The 22,238-nt window shown below is 39.0% G+C and overlaps 7 protein-coding genes and 1 pseudogene across 7 annotated transcripts; 3 read left to right on the top strand and 5 right to left on the bottom strand.

Annotated features, from left to right (window-relative positions):
• Nucleotides 1-303: 303 nt before the first annotated feature.
• LOC113662290 (histone H2B) lies at nucleotides 304-869 on the top strand. Its single transcript, XM_027177024.2, has one exon. The coding sequence runs from the start codon at nucleotides 445-447 to the stop codon at nucleotides 817-819; it is 375 nt and encodes a 124-aa protein (XP_027032825.1). The 5' UTR covers nucleotides 304-444; the 3' UTR covers nucleotides 820-869.
• A 5,243-nt stretch (nucleotides 870-6,112) lies between these two features.
• Nucleotides 6,113-6,667, bottom strand: LOC113662291 (histone H2B-like). Its single transcript, XM_027177025.2, has one exon. It carries the CDS (start codon nucleotides 6,620-6,622, stop codon nucleotides 6,248-6,250), a length of 375 nt encoding a protein of 124 aa, XP_027032826.1. The 5' UTR covers nucleotides 6,623-6,667; the 3' UTR covers nucleotides 6,113-6,247.
• Nucleotides 6,668-7,065: 398 nt separating this feature from the next.
• Nucleotides 7,066-7,446, bottom strand: LOC113662294 (histone H4). Its single transcript, XM_027177029.2, has one exon. It carries the CDS (start codon nucleotides 7,428-7,430, stop codon nucleotides 7,119-7,121), a length of 312 nt encoding a protein of 103 aa, XP_027032830.1. The 5' UTR covers nucleotides 7,431-7,446; the 3' UTR covers nucleotides 7,066-7,118.
• Nucleotides 7,447-9,611: 2,165 nt separating this feature from the next.
• On the top strand, nucleotides 9,612-10,055 carry LOC113662300 (histone H2B). The gene has a single exon (XM_027177036.2). The coding sequence runs from the start codon at nucleotides 9,631-9,633 to the stop codon at nucleotides 10,003-10,005; it is 375 nt and encodes a 124-aa protein (XP_027032837.1). The 5' UTR covers nucleotides 9,612-9,630; the 3' UTR covers nucleotides 10,006-10,055.
• Nucleotides 10,056-12,711: 2,656 nt separating this feature from the next.
• Nucleotides 12,712-13,223, bottom strand: LOC113662271 (histone H3). Its single transcript, XM_027177009.2, has one exon. It carries the CDS (start codon nucleotides 13,167-13,169, stop codon nucleotides 12,759-12,761), a length of 411 nt encoding a protein of 136 aa, XP_027032810.1. The 5' UTR covers nucleotides 13,170-13,223; the 3' UTR covers nucleotides 12,712-12,758.
• A 923-nt stretch (nucleotides 13,224-14,146) lies between these two features.
• On the bottom strand, nucleotides 14,147-14,747 carry LOC113662281 (histone H2A-like). Its single transcript, XM_027177018.2, has one exon. It carries the CDS (start codon nucleotides 14,576-14,578, stop codon nucleotides 14,192-14,194), a length of 387 nt encoding a protein of 128 aa, XP_027032819.1. The 5' UTR covers nucleotides 14,579-14,747; the 3' UTR covers nucleotides 14,147-14,191.
• A 2,494-nt stretch (nucleotides 14,748-17,241) lies between these two features.
• On the bottom strand, nucleotides 17,242-17,711 carry LOC113662317 (annotated as a pseudogene).
• Nucleotides 17,712-20,867: 3,156 nt separating this feature from the next.
• On the top strand, nucleotides 20,868-21,367 carry LOC113662288 (histone H2B-like). Its single transcript, XM_027177022.2, has one exon. The coding sequence runs from the start codon at nucleotides 20,943-20,945 to the stop codon at nucleotides 21,315-21,317; it is 375 nt and encodes a 124-aa protein (XP_027032823.1). The 5' UTR covers nucleotides 20,868-20,942; the 3' UTR covers nucleotides 21,318-21,367.
• The last annotated feature ends 871 nt before the right edge of the window (nucleotides 21,368-22,238 follow it).

Below are 22,238 nucleotides of genomic sequence, written 5' to 3'. Positions count from 1 at the left end.
AAACACAGTTATATAGAGATAACTATAAAACAAAAGCTCAAGGTTGACATTAGACTTGTATTTTAAAGCGGTAGGAATGGAATTGTGTGTGTGTGTGTGTGTGTGTGTGTGTGTGTGTGTGTGTGTGTGTGTGTGTGTGTGTGTGTGTGTGTGTGTGTGTGTGAAATTTGGTGGTAGAAGTAGGATCTTTTCCCTCTTTCCTTTTGTCATAAAGAGCAAAGCTGAGTGTAAAACGGCGGGAGGGGAACAAAGCACAGCGGGGACAGTGGGGAGGAATAAGTGAGTAGGAGGGGCGGGAGGAGGCGCTGCGCATCAGGAGCTTGGGATTATGACCAATAACACACATTTGTTCTCTTGTGCGTAATTACAATGTCAGCCTATAAATAGAGCAGCCGCTAGGCGGGTGTTACTCGTTCTCTCTCACTTCATTCGAGCACCGAGACTATGCCTGAACCAGCTAAAACCGCGCCTAAGAAGGGCTCCAAGAAAGCCGTGACCAAGACGGCAGGCAAAGGCGGCAAGAAGCGCAGAAAGACCAGGAAGGAGAGTTACGCCATCTACGTGTACAAAGTGCTGAAGCAGGTGCACCCTGATACCGGGATCTCCTCTAAGGCTATGGGCATCATGAACTCGTTTGTCAACGATATTTTTGAGCGCATCGCCGGTGAGTCTTCTCGTCTGGCTCATTACAACAAGCGCTCCACCATCACCTCTAGAGAGATCCAGACTGCCGTGCGTCTGTTGCTTCCCGGAGAGTTGGCCAAGCACGCCGTGTCTGAGGGCACCAAGGCCGTCACCAAGTACACCAGCTCCAAGTAAAGCGCGTCACCGCTGTCTTTATCAACACAAAGGCTCTTTTAAGAGCCGCCCACTTTTTCATACAAGGTGCGAATCTTTCTGCAAGTGAGCGTGAGAGACAGAAAAACGTTATTTCACGTATGATTCCATCAGTGCTACTGTATCTTAATTTGTAATTACAATTACCAGCTTTGCCGCCTTCCCCCCCCCCCTTTTTTTTAAATGAAATTCTCATTCAGAAGTACATGTTTTACAATCATACATTTGAATGTTTAGTCATATCTGCTTCAAAATGTTCCACATTTACAAGCATCTATTAGCAAAACATTTTTAGTAAAGTCCAAGGTAATGTGTTTTGATAGTCAGTGCATGTTCTTCTGTGTTTTTATCTCACAATTTGTTTGTATCCTACATTAGCCGGAATATTGCACTGGTTACTAACCATTTTACATCTAGTTTTCCAAGTTTTAGAATTGACAATACAATTAGCCAGTAAAGTTCCATAACATTTATGTTAGCTTTGTGTTGAAAATTAAATTACAATATATTACAAAATGTTTTTCTTTCGTTCACATATTTAAATTTAGCTTTTTACGTTATGCCATATTTCTGCAGAATGTGTACAATTTATCAAAAGATATTACATATTTTCATCCTCTTTAAAATCATTTGCATTTACAGCATTTGGCAGAAACCCTTATCCAGAGCGACGTACATAAGTGCATAAATCTCTATCATTGTTCAAAGTTACAATGAAGAATTTTTTCTTTTGTAAATTAACTCTATAAACAAGTTTAGGCCTAATCGTTAGAGAGCAAGTCGTGGCCTAATGGTTAGAGAGTCTGACTCGTAATCCTAAGGTTGTGGGATTGAGTCTCGGGTCGGCCACAACTGAGGTGCCCTTGAGCAAGGCTCCGAAACCCCCAACTGCCCCCCAGGCGCCGCAGCATAATGGCTGCCCACTGCTCTGTGTGTGTGTGTGCACTTTGGATGGGTCAAATACAGAGAATTAATTCTGAGTATTGTTCACCATACTTAGCCGTATGTCACTTCACTTTCATATTTATCTACACATCTCACAGCAAGTCTTCAAACAGTTACAAGCCATATAACATAACTAATGTTTTCGTATAAGCTTTTAGTTTACATTTTTAATACATTGTTCACTTTCATTTGAAGTAAAATGTTTATATTTCACTAGACTCGTACTTATTTTCACATATCTACTTTTGTTAGATTGTTTAAACCAGTCTTTATATTTAAATGTAGAATCTCTTTATACTAGTTTATAATAAAAAGGTAAGCTTTTTCTTGCTCGTCCTATCCTTTTTCTTAATGAGTTCATATCTCTTATCCATTCAGTCATTTTTTTCCATTGCCTGTGTCACGTGTTTACAAAAAGCTATGTTTAATATATAATCCAGCTCAGTAGCACCCAGACCTCCTAGGTTTGTTGGTTTGTATAGAAATGTTTGTGTTGTAACTTCTCTATTGTTTATCCATATAAAACCTACACACGTTATTTCATTTTATTATAATTTCATTGTCAGAGGGAAAGACAATAATTTAGATAATACATACGATTTAACTGAATCCTTGATTTAAACATTTACTGTTTGTAATTGTTAAGCCTAATACTTTCACCTCTTCTTGGATTTGGGTGTCTAGGGGTGGAACAACACTATTGCTCATCCATACAACTTCTGTTTTGTTTTGATTCAGTTCAGTACTAGGTATTTCTTTATATTTCTTAAAATGTCTCATCACTTTTTATTCAAAATCAATATTAATTAAAATTATCATCAGCATGAGCTGTAACCTTAACCACTCTTCCTGAAATTGTTTTTTTGTAGTTTATATTGTGTGAGTAACCTGCACATCCTAAACCTGGCCACACGATGGCGGTCAAAATCAATCCACAATACTATTACACACAGATTCAGTGGAAACGTTCAAATTTATTTTTACTGTTTTTGTATTGTTGTAAAGTAATAAAATGTTACAACTCTGTGTTCAGCAGGTCGGTAGTTAATAAAGAGCTTTTAAACTCAAGTTATAGTGCCATCAGGACATGTACTTCAAATTATTTTATCCTGCATCTAACGCACTGAGCTGCTGATGTTAATGAGAAACGTCCTCATCTGGCACTACTGCTTCTTATTAAGTGAAGTAGAAGTGTTATGTTCTTACATATTCATGATGTGTTAAACACAAAGGAAGTATATCATGAAATCTCTGTACATCCTTGATTTGAAACAGAAATCATGTTGCCTAATTGTTATTTTTGTCCACAAGTTTGTGGGGCACCCAGAATAACATGCAATAATATAAAAATATAAGTAACATTTCTTTACAATCATGGCCCCTTATGAATTATAGTTCCACCTTGTGACTTAAATGAGTGCCAGAGTGAATGGGACAATTAAACTGAAGACAGATAGACAACATAAGGTGTAATCAGCTTAACAAAAATATTTATATGAAAGCTGTATATTCAATTCAAAATGATATGTAAACAATGAACAAATGAAATACATATCAGCAGATTTCAAAATCCAATAAAATTAAATCCAGATGTTATACTTGATTTAGGTTTGGCCTAGTTGTTGTTCCTATTTTATAAAATCAGACCTAAATTAATGTTTGACCTACTTATAATTTAAATTTTCTAATCTATTTACTTGATCTAATTTTAAATGGCTATAATGTATATACCCAACACTTTTAGTTTTTTCAGATTTGTTTTACATTTAAACCCTGGTAAATCGACAAAGGTAAGAAAAATGGAAAACAATACAGCAGTATGCAGAACAACAATTAAAATTCAAATTCAAATTCAATTAAATGTATAAACAGTTCTGAGATGATTAGTCACTTCACTTTTCCAATATCAGTTCCTACAGAAAGTTATCCAGTGCAGTGAGGTTAGCTGAATGTTCACCTGAAGTCCTGTTGACCAAAAATGAGTAAAGAAATCTCTCTTGAGGAGAAAAAGTTGTGTTGTCCTTTCAACAGTTTTATTCATCGACGGGGAAAAAAAAAAATAAAATAAAATAAAAAATACAGTTTAACACAACAAATCCCAGTGTTACTGGCTATTATTGGGTGGATAACCTGAGCTCTTTTTCATTTTACTGAAAATCTTAAACTTAATCTGGTTGTCTTATCTCTGATTTACATTGAGTATGGGCTGTAATGATAATTAAATATATTAAACTGACAGGTACCAAGAAGTGTGAAATGCAATTCAATATTATAAATATCAGTGTTGTGTAAAGTATTAGAAAGCAATACTGTACTTGAGTAAAAGTACAAGTATCGTACTAGAAAAAGACAAAGTAATTTTCTGATATGTAATGTACTATGTGTTTGAAGTAATAGTAAACATTATTTTTATTTATTTATTTATTTATTTATTTATTTTATTTTTGTAAAACCAAGCGGTTGGAACTATGATTGTGAACGTTATTGTGAACTTTCTTATAGTAAAGCATAAAGCATCATCAGGTTTCACATACAGTATCTTCTTAATCTCATCTCACTCATTTAGGCCAAACCTAAATCAAGTATAACATCTGGATTTAATTTGATTAGATTTTGAAATTTGCTTATATGTATTTTATGTGTTCATTGTTTACATACCATTTTGGATTGAATATACAGCTTTTTTTTTTTGTTAAGCCTATTACACCTTATCTTGTCTGACTGTCTTCCGTTTCTCACCACTGCTCCTCTCGAACCTACACATTGGCCCACTTACTCTTTAATTGTCCCATTGACTCTGGCACTCATCTAAGTCACAGGGTGGAGCTATAATTCATAAGGGGCCGTGGTTGTAAAAAAAAAAATTATTTATATATTTATATTATTGCATGAAAAGTTTCTGAAATACTCAAACTAGCTGATCTTGTACCAAAGAATAAGCCACTGTGTCACTCAGATCATATTTTTCTACATTCTGATATTTGATCTGAATAATAACTGAAGCACTTGACCTGTATCTGTTTAATTTTATCCATAGCACTGCTGATGTTTCCTTATTCATTCATGTTTGTACCCTCTATTATTATATGTGCTGCGTTTCTTACAGTTGCATGTTTTGTTTTTTTGTCTGTGATTAACTGATAAAAATTAGTGTTTTTTTTTTTTTTTTTTTAAGAAACCTCTTGCACATGGCTATGAAATTTTGTATAATTTTTGTACAGCCTGTCACTGACTCTGTATTATGTCTGTGTTATGTTTCTAAAAGAACAGTGATAAAGTACAGAATCTGAGAGCTTTAGACTTCTGTTAATAAGTTTAGAGTCTCTGGTTGTTTCTGACTCAAACAGTGCTGTATGTGCTAAACTTCACATGTTTCTAGAAGACCACACCCAGGAAGTGACACTGTAGAGAGAGAAGTAGCGCCGGTTACTATGTTCTTCCACAAGACGCATGCAGTTCTGTTTATTAACTGCTAGTGTGTGAAAAAAAAACAGCAGCGCGACAAATAAACTGCGTGCCTGTGCAGTGCGTATGTGTGTCTCTGTTGGTAAAGTTTATCATTAATGTGATACTCATTTTAACAATCGGGAGTCATGTAAACATGACGTCATGTGTGTCTTTTCTGGTCAGTCATTATGGAAACATGAAGCCCTGGCGTTTGGACCAGAGTGAAAATAAACGACAGATCACTGTATACAACCAGTATGTGTGAAAACACTCACTGCGGCTTTTAAATGAGTTGTTATTCATTCCTAGAGTTAGATCCGTTATTTTTCAGTTGTGGCTGACTATCAAACTAGACAATAAAAGAAAGTTTAATGGTTTTCTTTTGCTGTATTTATTCATTCCACACACTCAGAGGATTTAACCTGAACCAGGCTTAACTCCTGAACTCCTAGCATTACCCTAACCCTTAGCTTCAGCACCCCTATAAAGGAGCTCAGCACCCCTAAAGCTCTGACCCTAGAATTGCCCCTGCTGTGTAGATGACATTTTGAAGCAGAGTTATTCAGCTGGCCATGAAAAGAGAAAGAAAGAAAAATAAATTGTGAGATAAAAACAAGAGAACATGCACTGACAATCAAAAAACAAATTACAGTGGACTTTATTAAAAATGTTTTGCTGATAGATGCTTGTAAATATGTAAATGTGTCAAATCTTGACAGATGTGATTAAATTTGTTTTTTTGGTAACTGATGTAAGTTTTATATTTTTGAATTCAAATGTATAATTGTAAAACATGATGTACTTTCGAATAAGAATTTTAATTGCAATCATTCAATAAAGTTTGTAAAAAAAATTGTTATTACAAATTAAAATACATTAGCACTGACAGAATATATACGTGAAATGTTTTTTTCTGTCTCTCACGCTCGCTCAAAGAAAGATTTGCACCTTGTATGAAAAAGTGGGCGGCTCTTAAAAGAGCCTTTGTGTTGATAAAGACAGCGGTGACGCGTCAGCTTTACTTGGAGCTGGTGTACTTGGTGACGGCCTTGGTGCCCTCAGACACGGCGTGCTTGGCCAACTCTCCGGGAAGCAACAGACGCACGGCAGTCTGGATCTCCCTGGAGGAGATGGTGGAGCGCTTGTTGTAGTGAGCAAGACGAGAAGACTCACCGGCGATGCGCTCAAAAATATCGTTGACGAACGAGTTCATGATGCCCATAGCCTTAGAGGAGATCCCGGTATCAGGGTGCACCTGCTTCAGCACTTTGTACACGTAGATGGCGTAACTCTCCTTCCTGGTCTTTCTGCGCTTCTTGCCGCCTTTACCTGCCGTCTTGGTCACGGCCTTCTTGGAGCCCTTCTTAGGCGCGGTTTTAGCTGGTTCAGGCATGATGATGCTGCTCGAGTGAACTGCAAGAGAATGAGTAACACCCACTAGCGGCTGCTCTATTTATAGAGTGACATTGTAATCATGCACAAGAGAACAAATGTGTGTTATTGGTCATTAAGCTCCTGATGCGGAACGCCTCCTCCCTCCTGTCTGAATCAGAATCAGCTATATTGGCAAAGTGTGTTGAAACACACAAGGAATTTGGTTCCAGCAGTTTATGACTCTCAATGGTACAGACATAAATAACCCTATACAAGAAAACAATGCAGTTGATGAGATACAATATAGACGGGATGAGTTTAAAATATAGATTGAATAAAATATAAATATTGAGTATGAACGATCAATAATGTACATAAAGTGTGGGAATGCTCTAAATAGTACAGCTTTAGGCGTCATTTGCGTCAAACATGCAGTAAAGAAGGAACATCTCTTTGTGGATATTTGGGTGGCTCTTAAAAGAGCCGTTGTGTTTACGTGGTCGGTTGTTGAATGTTTACCCGCCGAAGCCATACAGAGTGCGCCCCTGGCGTTTCAGGGCGTACACCACATCCATAGCGGTGACGGTCTTTCTCTTAGCGTGCTCGGTGTAGGTGACGGCATCGCGGATCACGTTCTCCAAGAAGACTTTCAGCACACCGCGAGTCTCTTCGTAGATCAGACCAGAAATACGCTTAACACCGCCACGGCGAGCCAGACGGCGAATAGCCGGCTTGGTGATTCCCTGGATGTTGTCTCGCAGGACTTTACGATGACGCTTTGCGCCCCCTTTGCCGAGTCCCTTACCGCCTTTACCTCTACCAGACATAATGCTACTCTCTCCAAGTGAAGCCACTCAATAAAACACACCACCCAGAGGCCGAATATTTATCCTCCATCTCCTGGACCCAGTTGAGAACAGGCGAGGAGGCGGGTCTAAGACCAGCGGTATACACAATAGAACACGTTCATAAACAAAGAGAAAGCCACAGCTTTTAACTTCTCATCAAAACCAGATGAAATAGCTAAATTGTCCAAATTAAGTCAGTGCCTTAGAGAGATAAAAAATTTAATGAGCTGTAATTTTCTGTTGTTAAACTCTGATAAGACAGAAATACTACTTATCGGTCCAAAAACCAGTACACAGAAATTCTCACAATTCAACTTCCATTTAGAGAGATGTAGTGTTACTAGTAGCTACACAGTGAAAGACCTGGATGTTATATTAGACAGCAACTTGTCTTCATCCTGTCTGTATCTGATGCTGAGAAGCTAGTTCATGCATTCATGACTCTAGACTGGACTGTTGTAATGCATTACTAGGTGGTTGTCCGGCATCTTTAATAAATAGGCTACAATTAGTGCAAAATGCAGCTGCCAGAGTTCTCACTAGGACAAGAAAGTATGATCATATAACCCCAATTTTATCATCTCTACATTGGCTACCTGATAAGTTTAGAATTGATTACAAACTGTTGTTACTTACATACAAGGTTCTTAATGGTTTAGATCCCATGTATCTAACTAGTCTTCTAACACGTTACAATCCTTCACGCTTTCTGAGATCACAAAACTTATTACTTCTGGTAATTCCCAGAATATCTAAGTCTACTAAGCGGTAGAGCATTCTTATATTTAGCTCCCAAACTTTGGAATAGTCTTCCTGATAGTGTTTGGGGCTTAGACACACTTTCCCAGTTTAAATATAGATTAAAAACTCATCTCTTTAGTCAGGTGTACACATAATACATCCCCATAATTCTTTACACTATTATATCAAACTTGCAAATATTATGAATAGCAGATATGTCAATCCCTCTTCACTTCACCAGCTCCGATCGTCTTCCGTGCGATTAAGGCTTGAGGCTTGTATTCTATACTCCTAGGTCCACTACTAGGAGGCCCGGTGTTCCCTGTTCATCTGGGTACATTATAAACATTCAGGAGTCATGATATCAGCTGAAAAAACAAAATATTACAGAATCTTTAAAGTTCATAGTCTAAGAGAGCTACATTTTCTCCAACATTAATCATTCTAAATTTGTTCGTGGGTTGTTCTTTCTGCCTTTAGTTTTGCTTTCAGCAAGTGAAATTCATGTTCAATTGGTTTGAGTTCAGGTGATTGACTCAGCCATTGCAGAATATTCCATTTCTTTTTGTCAAAACCTCCTGCAGTGTGTTTTGGATCATTGTCCATCTGTACTGTGAAATACCATCCAATCAATTTTGCTGCATTTGGCTTAATCTGGGCAGACAGTATAATCCTATACACTTTCGAATTCATCCGGCTGCTTTTGTCACATCATCAATAAACACCAGTGACCCAGTGCTACTGGAACCCATGCATGCCCATGCCATTAGACAGCCTCCAATATGTTTTACAGATTACGTCGTATGCTTTGGAGCATGAGCTGTTAAAAGCCTTCTCCATACTTTTCTCATCATTCTGGTAAAGGTGATCTTAGTTTCATCGGTCCAAAGAATGCTTTTCCAGATCTGGTCGGGCTTTTTTGGATGTTTTTTTGGCAAAGTCTAATCTGGCCTTTCTATTCTTGAGGCTAATGAACAGTTTGCGGTCATCTACTATTGTTGTCTTCCGTGGATGGCCAGGCCTTTTTATGTTGCTGAGCTCAACAATGCACTATAGCTTGAATATTTTTTGTGAATATGTATATATATTTGTGTGTGTGTGTGTGTGTGTGTGTGTGTGTGTGTGTGTGTGTGTGTGTGTGTGTGTGTGTGTGTGTGTGTGTAAAGTCTGGTGGTAGAAACAGGATTGTTTTCCCATTTTTTCTTTTGTCTTAAAGCGCAAAGCTGAGTGTAAAACGGCGGGATGGGAACAAAGCACAGCGGGGAGGAATAAGTGTGTAGGAGGGGCGGGAGGAGGCGCTGCGCGTCAGGAGCTTTGGGATTATGACCAATAACATACATTTGTTCTCTTGTGCATAATTACAATGTCAGCCTATAAATAAAGCAGCCGCTAGGTGGGTGTTACTCAGTCTCTTGCAGTTCACGCGAGCAGCAACACCATGCCTGAACCAGCTAAAACCGCGCCTAAGAAGGGATCCAAGAAAGCCGTAACGAAGACGGCAGGCAAAGGTGGCAAGAAGCGCAGAAAGACCAGGAAGGAGAGTTACGCCATCTACGTGTACAAAGTGCTGAAGCAGGTGCACCCTGATACCGGGATCTCCTCTAAGGCTATGGGCATCATGAACTCGTTTGTCAACGATATTTTTGAGCGCATCGCCGGTGAGTCTTCTCGTCTGGCTCATTACAACAAGCGCTCCACCATCACCTCTAGAGAGATCCAGACTGCCGTGCGTCTGTTGCTTCCCGGAGAGTTGGCCAAGCACGCCGTGTCTGAGGGCACCAAGGCCGTCACCAAGTACACCAGCTCCAAGTAAAGCGCGTCACCGCTGTCTTTATCAACACAAAGGCTCTTTTAAGAGCCGCCCAATTTTTCATACAAAGGTGCAAATCTCTTTTCTGCGTGAGTGAGATGTATTATTCAGGCATCATACAAATAAAAGTAGAGCGAAAGTTAGAATTTTTCCAAAATTTAGAATTGACAATACAAAATAAATAAATAAATAGCCAGTAAATTTCCATCACATTTTTGTTAGCTTTGTGTCAAAAAATACACTATTACAATATATTACAGTGCATTTGGTTTTTTTCATTCACATTTATATTTAAATCAAGGTTTTTTACTTTATGCCTTATGCTGATTGTGTACATTTTATCAAAAGATATTCATTTTTTTTCCTTCTGTTTAAAATCATTTACATTTACAGCATTTAATTAGTCTTTATTTAAATGTGAAATCTCTGAATACTAATTTATAAAAAGTTTTTTCTCGCTCCATTCAGTCCTTCTTTCCATTGCCTGTGTCACATGTTTACAAAAAGCTATGTTTAGATTATTACCCAGCACAGTAGCACCCAGACCTCATAGGTTTGTTGGTTTGTATAGAAATGTTTGTTGTATCTTCTCTATTGTTTCTCCATTCAATGCCTACACACATTTAATTAAATTTTATCATTCTATTGTCAGAGGGAAAGGCAATAATTTAGAAAATACAAACGATTTAATTAACCGATTTCTTGATTTATAATGAGCTATTTCCAGTTTTCATTTTCAGTTTTTATTTAAAACTCTTTCTCTTCCCAGTTGTATTCAGCACATTTACTGTTTGTAATTGATAAGCCTAATACTTTCACCTTCTTTGGTTTGGGTGTCTAGGGATGGAACAGCACTCGTCCATACTGCTTCTGTTTTGTTTTGATTCAGATTAGTGACAGATATTTCTTCATATTTCTTAAAATCTCTCATCACCTTTAATTCAAAGTGAATATTAATTAAAATTGCTATAATCATCAGCATAAGCTGTAACCTTAACCACTCTTTCTGCTGTTGTTTTTACACCTTGTATTCTTTCATAGTGTTTGATTTTGTGTAAGATTGGTAGCAGTACAATTAGTATTAGCAGAAGTAGTAAATAAAAAAAAATTAAAAAAAAAAAACTAATAAATTACTACTACTACTACTACTACTACTACTACTACTAATAATAATAATAATAATAATAATAATAATAATAATAATAACTACAAATTATATTTCTATTGTGTGAGTAACTTGCGTTTCCTAAATTTGGCCACACGCTGGAGGTCAACATCCATCCACAATACTATTATGTTTGTGTATTATTTAGCTTATAAATTATTTAATCTATGTGTTCTTCTTAGCATTTGGTAACAACGAGAGCATTTAAAAACACTTCTTACATTATGTATCCTTATTTAGTATAGCAGTTGTTTGAGGAGTTAAAAGATGTCACATGCAGGATCACAGACACATTTAATGAAAAACATCTAATTCATTATTACACTGGAAAACCAAATACTGCAGCTACTAAAGCAGGAGCAGTTCTAGGATTTCATCTTTGGGGGTTTAGCCCTCAGTGAGAATTTAAAACAAGAAGAGTTTTATATTATATATTATATGACTACACAGTAAGCCAATAGTTATTTTTATTATTTAAAATCGTAAAAGTGGTATACATTATGTATACATTGGTACCAGTATACATTTTATCTAGGAAATGTAGTGGAGTAAAAGTGAAAATTTAAATAGCGAAGTAAAGTACAGATACGTGAAATTTCTCGGTACGGTAACTCTGTACTCCATTACATTACAACACTGTGTGTATGTATGGTATGTATGTATGTACACATGTATTGTTGCAAAATGTATTGTTGCAATTTTTAGCAAACAACATATAAGACCAAATAGTATTCATAACAGTAAGTTTTAATTATGCAATTTATTGCTTTTATATTAGTTTTGTTGTTGTTGTTGATGATGGTAGTAGTAGTAGTAGTAGTAGTAGTAGTAGTAGAAGCAATATTCTGAAATGTGCAAAAGTAGCACTGGGAAAAAATAATACTAATAATAATATTTACTTCAAATTAGATGTCTCTAACCAGTAACCAGACAATGAGTGTCTGACACGTTTTTGCTGTATTTCATAAAAACAAAGGTAGTAAACTAGTGTTATAAATATTACAAATTAATTATTAAGCACACACACCTGGTGTGGAAATAAAAAAAAAAAAAAGAAGCAAAAAAAAAAAATCAGACTGATCATAAAAAATTAAGTCAAAAAGAAAGTTATGTTGTTCATTGCACTTCATAATTGCACTGCATTGTTTTGTTTTAATTGTTGCAAAACTTGTTCTGTAATATAGTTTGTTTGCTATCGTGATCAAAACCATTGATCTGAAACTTAATCCTGATGCTGTCCTGTAAATAACAATTTCTGATCAACCCATATGATTTGCATGCTTAAAATAACATACCGGACATTTCAAGACAAGCCTACTTCCGGGTTAGGCCCCACCCACTCCGAGTACAGATAATGCTGTACTCATTCATAAGTTATATATATATATATATATATATATATATATATATATATATATATATATATATATATATATATATATATATATATATATATATATATATATATATAAAAATAAATGTGCAAACAAAATCTGAGCTCACTGACAAAAATTTGAAGAAGTGCTCATTTTTCAGAGATAATGTGGTGGCTCTTAAAAGAGCCTTTGTGTACATTATGGAGTATTGAGGTTTAAGCGCGCTCCCCGCGAATACGGCGGGCCAGCTGAATGTCCTTAGGCATGATGGTCACTCGCTTGGCGTGAATGGCGCACAGGTTGGTGTCCTCGAACAGACCGACCAGGTATGCCTCGCTAGCCTCCTGCAAGGCCATGACGGCCGAGCTCTGGAAACGCAAGTCGGTCTTGAAATCCTGAGCGATTTCTCTGACCAGGCGCTGGAAGGGCAGCTTGCGGATAAGCAGCTCAGTAGACTTCTGATAACGGCGGATCTCCCTCAGAGCCACGGTGCCGGGCCTGTAACGGTGAGGCTTCTTCACGCCGCCGGTAGCCGGGGCGCTCTTGCGTGCAGCCTTAGTGGCGAGCTGCTTCCTGGGCGCTTTGCCACCAGTGGACTTACGGGCGGTCTGCTTGGTTCTTGCCATAGCGTCGAGCTGTGAACTTCACGGAGGAAATAAAAAACACAATAAACGGCGCTAGCGAACGCTGTCTTTTTAAGCCCTAACACCGCCCTGTTCTCATTGGGCGTATTGAAAGCACACGTCTGCCATTGGATAGAACGCGTTACGTCACGTGATGACTATTGGATCGTTCTCTGTCACGGACACAGATCGAAACCCAAACCGCCCGTCCCTATTTTATTGGCGCTCTCAGTAGCACAGCGCTTTTGTTCTCGGTCAGCAACCTACTGCCTCTTTCGGTCATTTAGACAAGATTCAAGATTTTTATTTGTCTCACACACAATTATATAGAGCATATAACCAGCAGTGAAATGTGAGTCAGGTCCGCTAAATGGATAGTGCAATTATTAAAAATACAACACGGATGAAAATATACATAAATATAACTATGAAATAATGAAATAAAAGTAAACATTAAAAATAATATAATGTATACTTTAGAATTAAATATAGAATGGAAAATAATGTGCATGAAAGTAAAAAGAAGTCTTAAATATTAAGATACACAAGGATGTACAATGTAAGGTAGTGAATGATGAATATCTTACTGATAAAGTGAATATTAAGTGAAGGCATGAAGATGTTAAGAGGCTGGTTTTGAGTTTAGCAGCCTGATTGTCTCTCGCTTTTTGCTATCAGGCTACGGAAGCGCTTACCAGATGACAGCAAAGTGAAAATATGATTACTGGAGTCCTTGATTTTAACAGCTCTGTTTTTGCAGCGTTTGTGTTAGAGGTCCTGTAGAGAGCATTTTTCGTTAATAATAATAATAATAATAATAATAATAATAATAATAATAATAATAATAATATTATTATTATTGGTTATCCAATAATAACAAGACCAATTATTTTTCGCTTTTTAAGCGTATTTGGGGAATTTCACAATCACAGAGTTAAAATTAGGATGAAATTGCACTTTTTCAGTAAAAGTGGGTGGCTCTTAAAAGAGCCTTTTGGGGGTGAAAAACGCAGCAGTGAGCGAGTTTACTTGGTCTTGACGGCCTTCTCGGTCTTTTTGGGCAGCAACACTGCCTGGATGTTGGGCAGTACACCTCCCTGAGCGATGGTCACTCCTCCGAGCAGTTTGTTCAGCTCCTCGTCGTTACGCACAGCGAGCTGCAGGTGGCGGGGAATGATACGGGTCTTCTTGTTGTCACGGGCGGCGTTGCCAGCCAACTCGAGGATCTCGGCAGTCAGATACTCGAGCACAGCGGCCAAATAAACCGGAGCGCCGGCACCGACGCGCTCGGCATAGTTACCCTTACGCAGAAGCCTGTGCACACGACCCACGGGAAATTGCAGTCCGGCCCTGGATGAACGAGTCTTGGCCTTTGCCCTAGTTTTACCACCAGTTTTGCCTCTTCCACTCATCTTGTAGTTCCGATACGTTCTAAGAACAACACCGAAAGACCAGCGCTGTTCTAGCACCAACTGTTCTACATAACCAACACGTCAGCTCTCTTATTGGCTAAGACCATTGTGACGGAAGAACCAATCCGAAACACGCCGTCGAATTCCAGCGTCAGTCCATCATTCTATCTACGCCACACGCCCCTCCCACTCCCGAGACACTGTGTGTGTGTGTGTGTGTGTGTGTGTGTGTGTGTGTGTGTGTGTGTGTGTGTGTGTGTGTGTGTGTGTGTGTGTGTGTGTGTGTGTGTGTGTGTGTGTGTGTGTGTGTTTGTGTGTGTGTGTGTGTGTGTGTGTGTGTGTGTGTGTGTGTGTGTGTGTGTGTGTGTGTTGTGTGTGTGTGTGTTTGTGTGTGTTTGTGTGTGTGTGTGTGTGTGTGTGTGTGTGTGTGTGTGTGAGAGAGAGAAAATGAAATAAACATGAAAATAAAAGACTAAATGCATATCATTGTAGAGAGAAAATATTTTGTTAACTGACTTATAATCAGTAGCTTGATTATTCACAGATTTTTTTTATCTATAAAGCATATATTAGTATAGAAGACAATAAAGACAGATGTCTGTGCATGCGTGTGTGTGTGTGAGAGAGAGAGAGAGAGAGAGAGAGAGAGCGTGTGTGTGTGTGTGTGTGTGTGTGTGTGTGTGTGTGTGTGTGTGTGTGTGTGTGTGTGTGTGTGTGAGAGAGAGAGACTTTTACATCCTTTATTTGCACAAGTAACATAACGACAACAATCAGAGTGACTCAACAACTATGTAAATAAATAAGAGTATGAAAATAACTCAAGTAAATTAGGTTAACTGATAATAATAGTCATCATTAGCTTAGATCTGGTGCAAAACTTAGTTCTCCTTCAATGACATCGCATAGAACATTCTGGCAACACTGATTGAAACATGTGCAGGTTATTCATGCTTTTATAGAAATTAAAATCTGTCAGTACTCTTGATTTAATAAGTCTGGAGAAGATGGCTTTAGACTCACTGTCTGTATTCTGAGTAATTTTGTTTCTTCGGCTCAGGTATATTGCCATTTTTGCCTGACCAAAGATAAAATTGATCAGTTGGCACCTGAACCTGTCTCTCCTGACATATTTAAAACCAAGAATAAAACACTGAAAAGTAAAATCAACATTAAAAGACCTTAAGAAGCTCAGTAAAAACACAAAGAAAGACTGTAACCTGGAGCAGTGAATAAAAACATGAAAAACAGTTTCTCTCTGTGAACAGAAAGACAGTCGTGTGTAACATCAGGGTTTAAAATGGAAATAAAAGAGTTCACAGAGACAATACAGTGTAAAATCCTCCATTGGAGGTCAGCAGCTTAACAGTGGTTTGTACAGTGCCCTCCACTCTTTAATAATAATATCATTATTAAAACCAAGTACATTTCTCCATGAGGTGTCTACACTCCCACTCAGTTTTTTCTTATTTAAAACCTTAACACAGGCTCTGTAGAGCAGCTTCCTTGACACTGTCCCAAAGTCCATCTCTGCCTCAAACCGACACTCCAGGAGGGGACCTTCACACCCATCGAGGTCAGGAGCAATGAACAGATGATAAAAAGGTTCCTCCACTGTCGGACCAGTCTCTGTATACAGTACTGATAGTCCCTCAGCCGAACACGCTCCTCAGATGTTGAGGAGGACCTCCAGCAGTGTAAGAGTTGAAAGACAACACGCAGGGCCCGTATTCCCATATGTGCTGCCAGGTCCTCCACCTTCGACAGGTCAGCTCCCGGAGTGTCACAATGCCTGCCAAGATAAGAGTCCTGGACAGTGCAGAGACGGCCACACTGGAGATGTCCATCCGCCCGCCATACACCAGAGGCTCCTCCAGCAGCCAGTATAGTGTTCCACTGCCTTTGTTCTGTTTTTTGAGACAGAGAGAGAGAGAGAGAGAGAGAGAGAGAGAGAGAGAGAGAGAGAGAGAGAGAGAGAGAGAGAGAGAGAGAGTACAGGCACATGTGTGTGAGGGAGAGAGTGCATGCGCGTGTGTGTGGGAGAGAGAAAGAGAGAGAGAGAGAGAGAATGTGTGTGTGAGTGTGTGTGTGTGTGTGTGTGTGTGTGAGAGAGAGAGAGAGAGAGAGTGTGTGTGTGTGTGTGTGTGTGTGTGTGTGTGTGTGTGAGAGAGAGAGAGAGAGAGAGAGAGAGAGAGAGAGAGAGAGAGAGAGAGAGAGAGAGTTTGTGTGTACAGTATGTGCGTGTGTGAGATAGAATGAATGAAAATGTGAGATAAAGGCATATCATTGTAGAGAGAAAATACTTTGTCAACTGATTTATAATCAGTAGCTTGAATATTAATTGATTTTATATCTATAAAACATATAGAAATTTAAAATGTAAACTGTCCAATTCTCCCTAGTTCTTCATACGTTTATGTAAACATGAACGTACAACTGTGTAGTTGCCTAAACACTCGGTACAGAATCCACTAAAGTCACCATGAAGTCATTATTTTGTTTATCATGTTTATCAAAATAGGAAACGGCTCTTTAAGGGAAAATATGGGTGGCTCTTAAAAGAGCCGTTTAAGGAGTAAAAAATATGAGAAGAAACACATTTACTTCTTGTTGGCCATCGCCACTTTGGGCTTTGAGGTCTTGGGCGTTACAGCCTTTACCTTCTTGAGTGTCACCAACTTTTTGGCCCACTTGGGGCTCTTGGATAACTTTTTGGGGGTTGCCGGCTTTTGGGCCTTCTTAGGGCTTTTTTGATAGCTTTCTTCTTGGTGGCAGCTAAGGGCTTCTTCGTCTTCTTGGGAGACTTTTTGGCTGCGGGCTTCTTGGCGGCCGCCATTGTTGCTTTGGGTGCGGCTTTCTTTGAAAGATCTAGATGCTCCGGTCCCTTTGGTCTGCACCAGAGTACCCTTAGTAACGAGGCTCTTGACGCGAGAGTTGTTCTTCTCCACGTCGTATCCGCCGGCAGCCAAAGCTTTCTTCAGGGTGGCAAAATACACGCCGCTCCTCTCCTTGGACAAGGAAACTGCTTTGACGATGAGCTCGCAGACGTTAGGGCCGGTTTTCTTGGTCCTCGAAGCTGCCTTCTTCTTGGGCGCTTAGACCGGCGCGCGGCGGGAGCAGGAGTGACTTTAGCCATCTCTCTCTCTCTCTCTCTCTCTAGGGGCTAATAGTAAAGTAAATGAGTGTAACGATGTATAACACAGGAACCTCCCTCATCTCGACCAGGAGGCTGGTCTTAAAAGTAAACATGAGATCGTTGGAGACTCAACCCGGCCGTAGCTGAATGACTGCGCTTCCGAGAAACAGTGACAAGTTTGTTTTCTCACAGCGTTTCTCCATCTGGTTGTTTGCACCATTTCACTGTGATATACTGATGTCATATCTATTAATATAAGAGGTGAAAATCATAAAAATTTAAGATGAGGAAAAGCCGCTATGGACAGATCATTGCTTTAGTGATCCAAACGAGAACATGAGGACTTGGGACACAAAGGGACAGGGGAGCTAGACTCACAAAAGCTAGGTGAACACGGACAGTGTAAAGAAATGAAAAGAATTAAAAACAGAGCCTCATGTAGTCTTTTTTTTTTAGCTAAAGAAATTAACAGCAAAGAAAACTAGCTGCACAACCTAGGCTAAACTAATTAAAAGTACAGTGTGTGGCACTTGGTCTCTTCAGATTAACATTTCAGAATTACCTGTCTATAGTCAGACAATCAAAAAGCATCACTGCTTTAAAAACACAAACAATAGCTGCAGCTCTAACAGCCTGGTAGGAGATCAAGGACAGTGTAAAGAAATGAACAGATTTAAAAACAGAGCCTAGTGTAGCCCTGTTTTTTATTTTATTTATTTTTTTTATATAAAAAAAAATTAACCACAAAGAAAAACTAGCTGCATACCCTAGGCTAAACCAACTAAAAGTACAGTGGGTTGCACCAGGACTTTTAGCTCTACATCAGGTTCATCTTTCTGCTCACTTGTGTTTTTTTTTCTCTTTTGTCCAATATTTTATATATCTGAACTGATAAAGAGTGAACTAACAATTCAGGTGGTTTACAGACTTTATAACGTGAACTGTGAGTAAACATTTGAAGTGATGTTTCATACAAGAGCTCTTTCTGAGCTGAGATCTAATGATTTTTGTAATGTGAAAATTCAAAGGTGAAAATATGAAATAGTAAGAATGTCAATTAATTTTGAAGATTCATAAGGAATTTGTCATACTGCAAGTGAAAAGTTTATTCTTTTTTCTTTACCATTGAATTTTATGATTATTTATTACCTCTGTTTAAATAGTTTTTAATTTCTTTATCACTATCTGCAGTTTTACTGAGAACTGTCAGGGCGTCTCACTTACAGAGAGAGAGAGAGAGAGAGAGAGAGAGAGAGAGAGAGAGAGAGAGAGAGAGAGAGAGAGAGAGAGAGTTGTGCCAGACGGAGTGTGGAAGACCAGATCATGACAAAGATATCGGGAGTCACACACACACACACACACACACACACACACACACACACACACACACACACACACACACACACACGGCAACACAACAACAGCAACAAGTCTAAACAAACAAGCAAACAAACAAACAAAAACAAAGACACATGCAAATGGCCACCCACAACTCGCAATGACTGGCTGTCTCTCTCTAGTATACATGTGCTTTATGCAGCCAAATACATAAGGATCATTCACAAGGTTCTCCCAGAACTCTACAAACACGACTTACAAGCCCAGTGTCTCTTTTTGTCTAGTTTTAAGACGCCAAAACATCATAAACTTTATAAACGGATGGCTTTGATGATAATAATTATGACCGAAAGATGCAGTAGGTTGCAGACAGAGAACAAAAGCGCTGTGCTACTGAGAGCGCCAATAAAATAGGGGCGGGCGGTTTGGGTTTCGAACTGTGTCCGTGACAAAGAACGATCCAATAGTCATCACTTGACGTAACGCGTTCTATCCAATGGCAGACGTGTGCTTTTAATCTGCCCAATGAGAGCAGGGCGGTGTTAGGGCTTAAAAAGACAGCGTTCGCTAGCGCCGTTTATTGTGTTTTTCCTCCGTGAAGTTCACAGCTCGACGCTATGGCAAGAACCAAGCAGACCGCCCGTAAGTCCACTGGTGGCAAAGCGCCCAGGAAGCAGCTCGCCACTAAGGCTGCACGCAAGAGCGCCCCGGCTACCGGCGGCGTGAAGAAGCCTCACCGTTACAGGCCCGGCACCGTGGCTCTGAGGGAGATCCGCCGTTATCAGAAGTCTACTGAGCTGCTTATCCGCAAGCTGCCCTTCCAGCGCCTGGTCAGAGAAATCGCTCAGGATTTCAAGACCGACTTGCGTTTCCAGAGCTCGGCCGTCATGGCCTTGCAGGAGGCTAGCGAGGCATACCTGGTCGGTCTGTTCGAGGACACCAACCTGTGCGCCATTCACGCCAAGCGAGTGACCATCATGCCTAAGGACATTCAGCTGGCCCGCCGTATTCGCGGGGAGCGCGCTTAAACCTCAATACTCCATAATGTACACAAAGGCTCTTTTAAGAGCCACCACATTATCTCTGAAAAATGAGCGCTTCTTTAAATCTCTGTCTGTGTATATATATATATATAACATCATGCTTCTAAAGATACGAGGTGTACTATGTGTGATTAACACATGTATGTAAATGTGAATCTGCTTTAGAGAAATGATGTAGTGTCTGTTTTAGGAATATTGTGTTCAGGGATATAAAGAGTAATTGAAAAAAAAAAAAAAAAAAACATGTATTTGAATAGTGCTTTTTGCAATGAACGTTGTCTCAAAGCAGAACACGAAACAAAGTTATATAGAGATAAATATAAAACAAAAACTCAAGGTTAATATTAGACTTGTATTTTAAAGCGGTAGAAATGGAATTGTGTGTGTGTGTGTGTGTGTGTGTGTGTGTGTGTGTGTGTGTGTGTGTGTAAAGTCTGTACAATACTATAAGTACAAAATTACATAATGTTGTATATAATAAGTTGATTGCTTTACCTACATAACTGTGTGTGTGTGTGTGTGTGTGTGTGTGTGTGTGTGTGTGTGTGTGTGTGTGTGTGTGTGTGTGTATAACACACCCCCCCCCCACCCCCCACACACTCTTTTCTTTTGTCTTAAAGCGCAAAGCTGAGTGTAAAACGGCGGGAGGGGAACCAAGCACAGCGAGGACAGTGGGGAGGAATAAGTGTGTAGGAGGGGCGGGAGGAGGCGCTGCGCATCAGGTGCTTTGGGATTATGACCAATAACATACATTTGTTCTCTTGTGCGTAATTACAATGTCACTCTATAAATAGAGCAGCCGCTAGTGGGTGTTACTTATTCTCTTGCAGTTCACTCGAGCAGCATCATCATGCCTGAACCAGCTAAGACCGCGCCTAAGAAGGGCTCCAAGAAAGCTGTAACTAAGACGGCAGGTAAAGGCGGCAAGAAGCGCAGAAAGACCAGGAAGGAGAGTTACGCCATCTACGTGTACAAAGTGCTGAAGCAGGTGCACCCTGATACCGGGATCTCCTCTAAGGCCATGGGCATCATGAACTCGTTCGTCAACGATATTTTTGAGCGCATCGCCGGTGAGTCTTCTCGTCTGGCTCACTACAACAAGCGCTCCACCATCTCCTCCAGGGAGATCCAGACTGCCGTGCGTCTGTTGCTTCCCGGAGAGTTGGCCAAGCACGCCGTGTCTGAGGGCACCAAGGCCGTCACCAAGTACACCAGCTCCAAGTAAAGCGCGTCACCGCCGTCTTTATCAACACAAAGGCTCTTTTAAGAGCCACCCACTTTTTCATATGAGGGTGCAAATCTTTATGCAAGTGAGCGTGAGAGACAGAAAAACGTTATTTCACGTATATATTGTCAGTGCTACTGTATTTTAATTTGTAATTACAATTACTAGCTTTCCCGGTGGATTTTTTTTTTTCCCAAACTTTATTGAGAATTTTTTTTTATTATATAAAATTTTTATTCACAAGTACATAATGTGTCTCACAATCATACGTTTGAATAATAAAAAACTTACAAAAAAAAAACAGAATTTCAGTCATATCTGCTTTAACATTTTAGACAAATTTACAAGCATCTATCGGCAAAACATTTTTTATGTAGTTCAAGGTAATTTGTTTCGATTATCAGTTCATGTTCTTTTGTGTTTTTATCTCACAATTCTTGTACCCTACATTAGCAGGAATCTGGCACTGGTTACTAACCATTTTACATCTGTTTTTCGAAATTTTAGACTGACAATACAAAAAATTAGCCAGTAAAGTTCCATCACATTTTTGTTAGCTTTGTGTTAAACACACTATTACAATATATTACATTGTTTATTCATTCACACTTATTTAAATCTAGGCTTTTTATTTTATGCCATATTTCTGCTGATCGTATACAATTTATCAGTTATTTTTTCCCTTCTGTTTAAAATCATTTACATTTACAGCATTGAATTAGTCTTTATATTTAAATGTTATATATATATATATATATATATATATATATATATATATATATATATATATATATATATATATATACTAGTTTATAAAGTTTTTTTTTTTCTTGCTTATCCTATTCTTTCTCTAGGAGCTCAGTAGCACCCAGACCTCCTAGGTTTGTTGGTTTGTATAGAAGTGTTTGTGTTGTAACTTCT

This window comes from Tachysurus fulvidraco, chromosome 1 (assembly GCF_022655615.1).
Source record: "Tachysurus fulvidraco isolate hzauxx_2018 chromosome 1, HZAU_PFXX_2.0, whole genome shotgun sequence".
In the NCBI taxonomy this organism is placed as follows: Eukaryota; Metazoa; Chordata; class Actinopteri; order Siluriformes; family Bagridae; genus Tachysurus; species Tachysurus fulvidraco.
This window is presented reverse-complemented; position numbering and strand designations above follow the sequence as displayed.

Bases quoted from the DNA above. Each gene is read 5' to 3' on its own strand.
- LOC113662290 (XM_027177024.2), top strand. From the start codon at position 445: ATGCCTGAACCAGCTAAAACCGCGCCTAAGAAGGGCTCCAAGAAAGCC.
- LOC113662291 (XM_027177025.2), bottom strand. From the start codon at position 6,622: ATGCCTGAACCAGCTAAAACCGCGCCTAAGAAGGGCTCCAAGAAGGCC.
- LOC113662294 (XM_027177029.2), bottom strand. From the start codon at position 7,430: ATGTCTGGTAGAGGTAAAGGCGGTAAGGGACTCGGCAAAGGGGGCGCA.
- LOC113662300 (XM_027177036.2), top strand. From the start codon at position 9,631: ATGCCTGAACCAGCTAAAACCGCGCCTAAGAAGGGATCCAAGAAAGCC.
- LOC113662271 (XM_027177009.2), bottom strand. From the start codon at position 13,169: ATGGCAAGAACCAAGCAGACCGCCCGTAAGTCCACTGGTGGCAAAGCG.
- LOC113662281 (XM_027177018.2), bottom strand. From the start codon at position 14,578: ATGAGTGGAAGAGGCAAAACTGGTGGTAAAACTAGGGCAAAGGCCAAG.
- LOC113662288 (XM_027177022.2), top strand. From the start codon at position 20,943: ATGCCTGAACCAGCTAAGACCGCGCCTAAGAAGGGCTCCAAGAAAGCT.